The sequence below is a fragment of the Triticum dicoccoides genome, chromosome 6A (assembly GCF_002162155.2).
Source record: "Triticum dicoccoides isolate Atlit2015 ecotype Zavitan chromosome 6A, WEW_v2.0, whole genome shotgun sequence".
NCBI lineage: Eukaryota > Viridiplantae > Streptophyta > Magnoliopsida > Poales > Poaceae > Triticum > Triticum dicoccoides.
The window spans coordinates 174,968,373-174,979,633 of record NC_041390.1 but is presented as its reverse complement, the minus strand read 5'-3'; the positions used below and the strand labels follow the sequence as shown (position 1 = coordinate 174,979,633).

General features: G+C 49.7%; 1 protein-coding gene across 1 annotated transcript; it reads left to right on the top strand.

Annotated features, from left to right (window-relative positions):
- Positions 1-3,609: 3,609 nt before the first annotated feature.
- Positions 3,610-6,496, top strand: LOC119316484 (zinc finger CCCH domain-containing protein 14-like). Its single transcript, XM_037590807.1, has 3 exons — positions 3,610-3,817; positions 5,613-5,676; positions 5,893-6,496. Exons 1-3 carry the CDS (start codon positions 3,610-3,612, stop codon positions 6,494-6,496), a joined length of 876 nt encoding a protein of 291 aa, XP_037446704.1.
- Positions 6,497-11,261: the final 4,765 nt, after the last annotated feature.

Here is an 11,261-nt window from a genome sequence, read left to right as displayed (position 1 = left end):
CCGCTCCGCTCGCACGCCGCAAATCGGACGTATTTTCCGCTGCTGCCCAGTTCGTCCCCGCCGCCGTCGCTGCAGCCACCACCCGACCGCCAAGCACCCACCCAGCCACCAACCAACCGCCAAGCACCTGCCCAGCCACCACCGCACCACGCTCTGCCCGTGCGCTGCAAATCGACCGTATTTTTCACCGCTCCACCGCCGCTCATCCGCCTCCGCCTAGCCCCTGCACCCACCGCCGCCCCGTCGCATAGCTTTTGCCCCACGGCCGCCGCCCCGATTCAAACGCCGCATTTCGGCCGCGGCCGCTCAGTTGCCCCAATTCTAGTTTTACATTGCATCATCTATTGGAATTGCACTTTTACATCACCAATTTCCATCATCTGTTGGAGCTGTCTCTTTTTTGGAGATGTAAAAGGCACTTTTTGAATATGTAAATTTTTACATCTCCAAATCTGCATCTTCTATTGGAGATGCTCTAAGAACTTCCACTGGAGTAAAAATTAGAATGTGCACGTGTTGTGCAAAATCGCTTCTGAATATGTGAGAGTGCAAGAACAGTATAAGGATATGTAACTGCTTTTCAGACGAACAACCAGCCAGTCATACCATGATACAACCTCTTATCGAATTGAGAGAAACGAAGATTGAATATATGAGTTGGACACCTGAAATTCTGCCACATATATCCTTCTTGATATATACTATTTATTCGAACATTTGGTACATGCATGAATAGTTTTACTGTATGGTTTAAAATTATATGTCCATCAACAGTTTCTTGTTGAGTCACTGAAGCATCACAAGCTTGTGATACTTAATCATGAGGGAGTAACAAAATTTGAACTTATGATCTGTAAGAGAGCCTTCCTGAAATAGACGTTCAACAAACATCAGTATTTAAGTACTTTGACGAAACTGACAATGTTGACTATGGAACTGTTCATTTTTTCTTTTGCTGAAAGACACATTAATAGTTTCTTGTCCACCAAACTGCCTATGATTTGGTGATGCAGAATGAGCCAACACCAAGAAATGACTATTATCAACAAATATTCAAAAATGTAATTAGGTCCATTCTATATCAGAACATCAGTCACTGTAGAACTTTTCTTCTATGCATTTGGATTGTAGCCCACAATGTCTCCTGTGTTCAGCAAAGTTTGCCCTATAATGTTTATTGTTCTGCAGATGCTATCAACACCTGTAATCATGTTCATGAGCCTTGTGGCTTATGAATTCTCATGTCTGAATCCTCCTAGTCAATATCAGTTGTGCTTAAATGAATTGTTTTGCTAATTAAGTTACTTACCCACATCTTATTCCCGTTGTACAGTAGTACTGGTTGCCCCTTTGGTGAGGGTTGCCATTTCCTCCATTACTTCCCCGGTGGCCACCAGGCTGTTGCAAAGATGAGCAACCTGGGTGGCCAAGCATTTGCACAACCCCAAGGAAGAATGCCCGCAGGATCTGCTGTTCCAGATGGCCAACCTACACCAACTGTCAAGACTAAATTGTGCAACAAGTATAACACTGCGGAGGGATGCAAATGGGGTGACAAGTGCCACTTTGCACATGGTGAGAGGGAGCTCGGCAAGCACACGTTCATCAACAATTCCATGCCACCCCGTATGGGAACAAGGCCCATCGGCCACTTTGGACCTCCGGCAATGCCCGGCCCTGCCATGACCACCCCAACAGGCTTCGGGGCTTCTTCCACAGCCAAGGTCAGTGTCGATGCGTCCCTCGTAGGTGGCATCATCGGGCGGGGTGGAGTCAACACAAAGCAGATATCCGGAGTCACTGGGGCCAAGCTGGCCATCCGGCTGGAGGATCTCACCGCGGCGGCGGCGGCGGTGAGCAGGGAAGCAACTTCAAGACCAAGCTGTGCGACAACTTCACGAAAGGATCGTGCACGTTTGGCGACAGATGCCACTTTGCCCATGGCGAGAACGAGCTGCGCAAATCGGCTGCCGCGTGAGGTTGATCTACCCACCCATTAGTCAGTGTAACTGTGAACCCCCTTTTTTTTGCGGGTGAGTGTAACTGTGAACCTTTGAGGGCTGAAGATTTATTCTCTGACTGTCCTTGGGATAATGCCATCGATTTTATGGATTTCATATCTGTCATGACTTCTATCAGCCTTTTGTGGTTTTTATTAGTAGAAAGCTTGACATGTTTCATTTCCGGCAAGTCGGCATCTGAACTTTCATGTTGAAACCTGAACTTGAACTTGATATACTCCAAGTCGGCCTCTGAACTTTCATGTTGAAAACTTAACCTCCGCGTGATGTTGCCGAGGCCGGGGGAGACATGTTGAGTTGCAGAGTCGCAACACTGACCATAGAGGCTCGGACTCTTGGGGCGTGTTTGGGTGCCGTAGTCTACAGTAGCTGCATTGCATAGCCTTCTCAACTTAGTCCAGCTACGCAAATGTAGCCTCAAATGCATCATCTGCAAGTTGTTTGATTGTCTGCATGGGCTGAACCACACTGTCTGGTGTTTGGTTGCCTGCATGTTAGTGGATAAACCCAAGGCATGATGTTTGGTTGTATGCAACGTCTGGTGTGTGATAACCTTTTTGGCTAGTTAGTGAGGTTACCAGTACACTTCAGCACAACCATGTACCACACATCATAAGCAGAGCAGAGTATAAACAAAGCATCAACTACTTAACAACATAGTTCAGATAGCATAGTACCACACATCATAACGATAGTTCAAACAGTTCAACGCATAAACCATAAAGCAGACTCGATAGTACTTAGGAAGGAGGTGCCCCGACCCTAGTCCCTGACGGCGAAGGCTAATAACTGCCGGCGCTTCGGGAAGCAACGCAGCTTCTCGAGCGTGGCCGCGCGCGTGCAGCCGCCGCCGCCCACGTGCACCGTACGGGCCGAGTCTGGAGAAACCGCCGATTCGAGCGTTCTCAGGGAGCTAGGCCCAAAAGTGCTTTAATCATCGTGCCATGCAGACCCAACAGTGTATAAAACCAATCAAACAGCTTGTTTTTTTCCAGCGCGGGTCTAATAGGCCTCATGCAAGCAACCAAACACGCCTTTAATCTGCGTTCTCAAAGTTTGTGATCTGCTCGCACATTAATAAGCCTGGGGAGTTGAAGAAGCTCGCTGCATCTCGCGCATGCAGCGGTCGAACCAGTTGCACCAGCCAATCGTCGCCACGGATCAACGTCTCAATCGACGCCTCGTTCCTGGATGCATTAGTCAATCCATTCAATTACCAGTAACGCTCCCCAGCATGGCAGCATAGGAGGGGCGTCGCCGGCCGTACGTCCACTGGCCTCCCCCACCTCGGATTATATACATAGTGCGGCTTGGCTCGTACTGTAGAGATTCAGTGAACCGCAGTAGATGTATTAGGCTGAAAATTTCCGCCGCCGGCGAGATGAGCTCGTCCTCGGCGCCTCGTGATGACGCCACTATGCCGAGGTACGCTACGCTCGTTCGTGCAGCGACCGTCGTGCGGCCTGCCGACTGACGGAGGCATGCGCGTGGTTAATTCCTTCTCGACTTATGCGATTATTCTGACCGGCCGATCGTTGCAAGGGAGGAGGAGGAGAGGGATGCCGTCATCGCGAGGCGGATGGAGAAGATGACGTACTCGAGAGAGCTCCTGCTTGCCGTCGGCAGCTTGGAGGCATGCAAGCTGCTGCCCGCCGACGCCGACTTGTCCAAGCACCCCGATGACGCCGCACTGTTGGTTCCTTCCCAAATTCTGGCTGGCCGCTCGGCTGGAAGAGCACCTGGAGGTCAGTCGAGTGGTGAAACTAGGTTGCTCCTTTCGTCTCCAGATTTTCCATGTATTTGTTGGAATTCGCCCACAGGATCGGTCACATCAAAATAGATAAATACGCACGCTCAAATTTTTTTAGCTAAAGGCACCTGTCATGCCTTGTTTTTTTTCTTTATTTCTCCTTTTTCTCACCACGATACAAAACTCACGTCAGCCCTGTGCATATCCGTACAAGGTTAGAGCCCGGATGATACTATAGGTTAGTTCGTGTCCGTGTAGTCTTAGAAGTTGTCCAAGGGTCGGCTGCTGGCGTGTGTGTATATAAAACCTATAGTATCATCCGGGCTCTAACCTTGGCCGGACTCAACACACATGGCTAACAACGACTCATCATTGGACTACATGACCGACTCCTACACGATACTACTCACATCTAAGCAAAACCTACTATGCCTAGGACTAGTACTCGTACCCGGACACAACATGCAATCTTGCCGGATATACTAATGATTTGGCTAATCTAATTACTTGACACTAAATCAAGATTATTTCTAACAATCTCCCTCTAATCTTGATTCCTCATCTTTCACATGTGCTTGCTCTGATCTTGACTCGTTGTAGATTCACGACTTGTCGACTCAAGCTCTAACGTATGACCGGACTACCAGCCCACACGGTCACATCTACGCGTGCAACGTGCAAAACTGGACACATCATCAATCTTCGCGTCGTACAACTTAACTGGTCACTGTCCCACTACACGACGAGCTTGATCTTCAACTGTCATATCCGTACACTGAGTATGACCCGCCTGGAAACAGGCAGCGCCTCTCCTTTGCTGCCATGTTGTGCCACCGCCATTGCTTGGCCGCTGCCTTGCACTCGGTCCGCACCATACTCCTTGTACTTGCTTGCAATAGATCCACTCTCCACTGCTTGCACACCTCCTCGCTTTACGATGGCTTCGCCTACCATCATCCGCCTTCGGCATCACACCGAATCCACACTGACCGCAACCAGGACGCTCCACGAGGACATGGACATAACTCACGGAACACCGTGCACACTGCATCCACTCCAACGAATCATCACCAAGACGAGCACTTGGACACGACGACGACTCACTAACGCAACGACAACTGACCGTGCAAACTCGCACGACTCCTTGACTCATCCGACTCCCCGGATGACGATCTTGATGAGCTCCAGCACCGCACCTTGGCACCACCTCGCACATCAACGATCTCCTTCCGCCACCTTGCTGACGACAACCTGTCGTCTCCCTCCTTTTGTCGCTTCCGAACGACGATCGCCTGATCCTCCTCGTTGCTGCACCACCCAGCAACTTCACGCATCGAAGTAGACAAACACGCACGCTCAAAAACTTTTAGCCAAAGGCACCTGTCGTTCCTTGTTCTTTTTTCTTTATTTCTCCTTTTTCTCACCACGATACAAAACTCACGTCAGCCTTATATATATATATATATATATATATATATATATATATATATATATATATATATATGCGCCAGCAGCCGACCCTTGGACAACTTCTAAGACTACACGGACACGAACTAACCTATAGTATCATCCGGGCTCTAACCTTGGCCGGACTCAACACACACGGCTAACAACGACTCATCATTGGACTACATGACCGACTCCTACACGAAACTACTCACGTCTAAGCAAAACCTACTATGCCTAGGACTAGTACTCGTACCCGGACACAACATGCAATCTTGCCCGATATACTAATGATTTGGCTAATCTAATTACTTGACACTAAATCAAGATTATTTCTAACAGTATTACCATCGTACTATTAACTTGGAACCGCATGATTGGTCGTTTTGGTGTAGCAGAGCCGGAGGCGTTTGAAGCAGGCGCAGGAAGCAAATCCAAGCCATGCGTCAGGTTCTTCAGGTAACCTCTTTCAGCCTTTCTGGGACAGCGTTAAATGAACATGGCGTGCGAGTTGGATGAGATGAATTGTATGGATGGGTTGATGGCTCTCAAGTTTGCCGAATTTGTTGTTTGCATTCCCTCTGATTGTAGTGTCCAGCTAGTTACTTAACCACCAGCTTCCCTGATTTCGGCATCAGTACAGATCTGATCACTTTCTTGTCCCCCATCGTGCAGCACCGCAGGCTGCCGCTTTGGCTCCAACTGCCACTTCATCCACGACATTCCGGCCGGCTCCCAGGCCGTCGCAGAAACGAGCATTCCGAGTGGCCCAGCTACAGCACAAGACCAGAACGAGCTTGCCATGCTCAATCCAACGCTACCGCCCATGGGCATGGACCAACCAAGCCCCACCGGTGACCATGCACTCAGAGCGCCGACGCCTTCCAGCGCAGCTCCGGCGAGCTTCGGCGCTTGGGCGACGGCCAAGATCAGCGTGGACGCGTCCCTCGCAGGCGCTATCATCGGGCGGAGCGGAGCGACCATAAGGGAGATATCCCGGGCCAGCGGCGCCAGGCTGCGCATTCGCGACCACGAGCGGGACGCCGGCCTGAAGAACGTGGAGCTGGAGGGCACGCCAGAGCAAATCAGGCACGCCAGCGCCATGGTCTGGGAGCATCTGCCGGTGCCCGGCGGAGGGCGATATAACGGCGTCAAGACCAGGCTGTGCGCGCACTTCGCCAGAGGGTCCTGCACGTATGGCGACGGCTGCCGCTTCGCCCACAGCGAGAGCGAGCTCCGCAGGCCGGCTCCTGCTGCTCGAGAGCCGTGTGGTTGGTAGCGATCCATCAACCGCTGGATGAGATCAGTGTAACTCTAAACTTGGGATTATGCCGTCGATTTTATGGATTTTGTACTGCATCTCCATCTCACGATGCACACACTCATTTTATTAAAAATTGTGTGAGGTTCAAAACATGGTCTCAAATAATCTGACAAAACTCTAAAAAAGTTGTCACAACCGGCGAAAATAGGGTAAGATGACTAGACACCTATGCTATTGTTGGTCCGTCATCCAAACCGGTTCCAAGTATTCTGTGCAACCATTTTTTATTGGTTGCACCCAATATTCATAAAGTTCCTATGCTGCGCATGATTGAGTAACGACCACATATGGATCCATATCGATGCCCTGAAGATACTATAAAAAATTGATGATTGTTTGTCTGTTAAAGAAGACGGCAATTTCAAATGGTCCAAAGTAATGTACACATTTCTTCTTGAATATGTACTGTCATCTTAGACTCTACCCTATTTAACTATGCCCCAAATAAATTCGATAAAGTGGTGGGGGGAGAACATTGAAGGACGCATGAATGGTCCACCACAGTATCGTTGTTTTGATTCATTGTGATCACAGAAGTCACACCGTTTACTATCAACCCAACTATGCTTTGCTAAGTTATTCTTTATCAAAATTACTCTCTTATGCACAAATCACATAAATACTTTAATTTTTAACGGCATCTTGATTTTTAAAGAATGTGAAGCGGCCTCGGGATAGGCGTGGTGAGAGGCCTCTACTACTACAGCATGGCGCCTCAAATCCACCTCAAACGTCTGGGTGGATGACACAGTCACGCAAATGCGACCCAGACGGGCTCCTCAAATGCCTGGGCTGACCGGCACCCCTCATATACAGCCCAAATATAGGATGAATATGAGGGCGCCCGGGCGCGTCCATCACGTCGGACTAACGATGGGCCCCATGCGGAGTCGCCCGGAAACCCGGCGGTCCGACGGGCGTCTCCTTTGGTGGAAGGTGTGAACGTCGCGTGCCGCTACTCCGGCTCCCCGCCCGGGGTCAACTCCGGCTATTTAAGTCGACCGACATCCCCCAACCCTAGCTCATCCACCTCCCTCTCCGCGCCGCCAGCCCAAACTCATCCACCTCCTCTATTGTGACGCCCCCGATTTGACCGTACACTAATCATACACGCAAATGTGTACGATCAAGATCAAGGACTCATGGGAAGATATCACAACACAACTCTAGACACAAATTAAAATAATACAAGCTTTATATTACAAGCCAGGGGCCTCGAGGGCTCGAATACATAAGTTCGAAAACACAAGAGTCAACGGAAACAACAATATCTGAGCACAGACACAAGTTAAACAAGTTGCCATAAGATGGCTAGCATAAACTGGGATACAAATTGAAAGAGGCGCAGGCCTCCTGCCTGGGATCCTCCTAAACTACTCCTGGTCATCGTCAGCGGCCTGCATGTAGTAGTAGGAGTCGTCGTCGACGGTGGCATCTGGCTTCCGGACTCCATCGCCTGGTCGCAACAAACGGGTATCGAAATGGGAAAAAGGGGGAAGCAAAGCAACCGTGAGTACTCATCCAAAGTACTCGCAAGTAAGGAGCTACACTACATATGTATGCATTGGTATCAAATGGAAAAGGGGTAGCATATGTGGACTGAACTGCAGAATGCCGGAATAAGAGGAGGATAGCTAGTTCTGCCGAAGACTACGCTTCTGGCAACCTCCATTTTGCAGCATGTAGAAGAGAGTAGATGGTAAGTTCACCAAGTATCACCGCATAGCATAATCCTGTCGGCGTTCTGGGAACGGGGTCCCCAGACTTGCCTGCCTGCGGCCTGCGGCGTGGCTCAAAGGGGGCCCAGCACGGCCCATCTTCATCAACATAGACCCAAGACCCTCGCGAGGGGTCAAGCCTCGCGGGGCGGACGACATGGAGCTTCCTCAGGCACGGCCTCATCAGGCTGGCTCGCGGGGAGGCGGAGTGTAACACCCCGGATATGACTTTCCCAATTTGTACTCCAACTCTTGCCGTTTTCGGCATTAAGTTATTTTATTTTCTCGGGTTCGGGTCTTTGTCTCCATGTGTTGTTATCGTTGTCATGCATCTCATATCATGTCATCTTGTGCATTGCATTTGCATACGTGTTCATCTCATGCATTCGAGCATTTTCCCCGTTGTCCGTTTTGCATTCCGGCGGTTCGTTCTCCTCCGGTGGTCATTTCTAGCTTTCTTTCGTGTGTGGGGATTAAACATTTCCGGATTGGACCAACACTTGCTAAGCGGCCTTGGTTTACTACCGGTAGACCGCCTGTCAAGTTTCGTATCATTTGGACTTCGTTTGATACTCCAACGGTTAACCGAGGGACCGAAAAGGCCTCGTGTGTGTTGTAGCCCAACACCCCTCCAATTTGGCCCAAAACCCACCTAAGCCTTCTCCATCATCTAGATCGTTCGATCACGATTGCGTGGCCAAAAACCGCACCTCATTTGGACTCTCCTAGCTCCCTCTATACCTATATAAAGTCCCCTCCCGAAATCCGGATCTCCTTCGTCCCCAAACCCTAAATCATCTCTCTCCGTGCCGGACGTGTCCGTCCGCCGCCGGACACGCCACGCCGCCACCCGCGGCCACTGGCAGAGCGCCACGTGGCACGCCGGCCGCTCCACCTCGCCGCGGCCCGCTCGGCCCGGGAGGAGGCCCCCGCGGCCCAGGCGCCCGCGACGCCGCCAGCCTTCGCCTCCCTCCCGCGCGGCGAGCGCCCCGAGCCGCCCCGCTCCGGCCGCCGCGTACGCCATCGTCGGCGAGCTACGGAGCTCCCTCCGGCCGGCGCCGCACCTCTCCGCCGCCTTCTCCTCCGCCGCAGCCGCGCCTCCGCCGTCCGCCGCCACGGCCCCGAGCTCCGGCGACCGGATCCGCGCCTCCCCGCCGTCTCCTCCCGCGTCCGGCGAAGATCCGGCGACCCCGAGCACTGTTTCGGCGAAGCTCCGGTCATCCTCGACGTCCGTGCCACGAAACCCTAGATCTGGCCGAGGTCCAATTTCTTCTAAGTCCCAAAAATCCCAGATCCATATGCTCCTGTTCATCGTGCCGTAACTTTGTATCCGTAGCTCCGATTCATGCATATAGCATATCAAAATGTTCATCTCAGAGAGTACATCATTTCATTCCATTGCATAATTTTCATTTGAGTTCATCTTGATGCCCGAAATGCTGTTAGAAGAGTGCTACTTGAGATAATTGTCAGATCTGCTGCTCCATTTAGCTTTTTGTCGTTTTTGCCATGGTTATTGTGTGCATGATATGCCCATGAGTTATATATATGTTTTGTTAAGGGTTTTGTCATCTTTTCAGAGGTGCAACCCATGTATTTTTGTGATATGTGTGGTGACTAGTACAAGCTTGCAAAGTGGTGCACTTGGTAATTCTGATTTCAGGGACTTAGCAATTCTACTAAGTCCTTGAGCTGTTTATCTCATGATGCCATATGTTCTTATTGTTTCCTAGTGATCCGTGCCTCTTTTGAGGATGATCAGTAAGGATGTTTTGTTAATCTTGTACTGCTCCATCCATCCATGTCTTTGTTTGCAATTATGGAGCACCCTAGCTTGAGTCAATCGATCTCTACTTTTGCTACTTTGTGAATCTGGGTAGATTGTCAACTTGTTTACAATTTTGCCGATGATGTTGTAGTTGATCCATGCATGCTATGCTATTGTTCTTGCCATGTCTAGCTTGCATTTTGTGTATATTTGATGGGTGTATGCTTATCTTGTCATGACTTGCACCGTAGTGAGTGCGTCGAGCTCGTAAACATGCCTACTTGAGATATGTTTCAGCATGCTCCAGTTTGCACTAAGTCTGATCTGATTATGTTTTTGCTATGTTCACATGCTTGCAATTGTATTTTCTGATCCCTTTTGGCTCAAGGTCACTAAGGGACTTTTGTTAAGCTCTTTGAGTAGCTCCATGCCATGCTTTACTTTGTCTTGTTTGGGTCCTGTAGCATGTAGTTTTGTTGCTCCGAAGAGTGCTACCTGATCTGAAATTCCAGACAAGTGTTAATTTCACTAAGTCTGAGATCTGTTTGCCATATGCATTTTTGCCATGCTTGTTTGAACCTGTTAATGGATGAATTGGCCGTAGCTCAGTGCTAGACTTTTGTTAAGCATCTTGAATGCATCCCTGCCATGTATTTTGTTGCCATGTTTGGGTGCTGTAGCATGTTCATCTCATTGCATTTAGATGGCTACTTGCGGTAAATCGCAGATCGGTGTCATTCTTGAATCGCTTGCCATTTCCAAACCGTAACTCTGATTCCGGTGATCTTTATATCGTTTTCAAGCGATTTAATCTCTTCTTTCCAGTGGCACACTTGGATTCCCAAGTTGAGGCCAGGTTCATGCATTCCTTGCCAAATCTTGCATATGCATCCCGCATCGCATTCCGCATAGCATATCATCTTTGCATCATGTTGTTTGATCCTTGCACGTGGTTGATTGTGTCCTTGTTGTTTGTTTGTCTTGTTTGGGTAGAGCCAGGAGACGAGTTTGCTAACGAGGAGCCCGTTGAATTTTCTTTTGAGGATCCAGTCAACTCTGACAACTGTGCAGGCAAGATGATCATACCCTCGAAATCACTACTATCTTTGCTATGCTAGATTGCTCGCTCTTTTGCTATGCCAATGCTATGATGCCTACCATTTGCTTTCAAGCCTCCCAAATTGCCATGTCAAACCTCTAACCCACCTTGTCCTAGGAAACCGTTGATTGGCTA

Bases quoted from the DNA above. Each gene is read 5' to 3' on its own strand.
- LOC119316484 (XM_037590807.1), top strand. From the start codon at position 3,610: ATGACGTACTCGAGAGAGCTCCTGCTTGCCGTCGGCAGCTTGGAGGCA. The intron at 3,818-5,612 runs GTATTTGTTGGA...GTTTTGGTGTAG, and splicing joins TTCGTCTCCAGATTTTCCAT to CAGAGCCGGAGGCGTTTGAA. The intron at 5,677-5,892 runs GTAACCTCTTTC...CCCATCGTGCAG, and splicing joins CCATGCGTCAGGTTCTTCAG to CACCGCAGGCTGCCGCTTTG.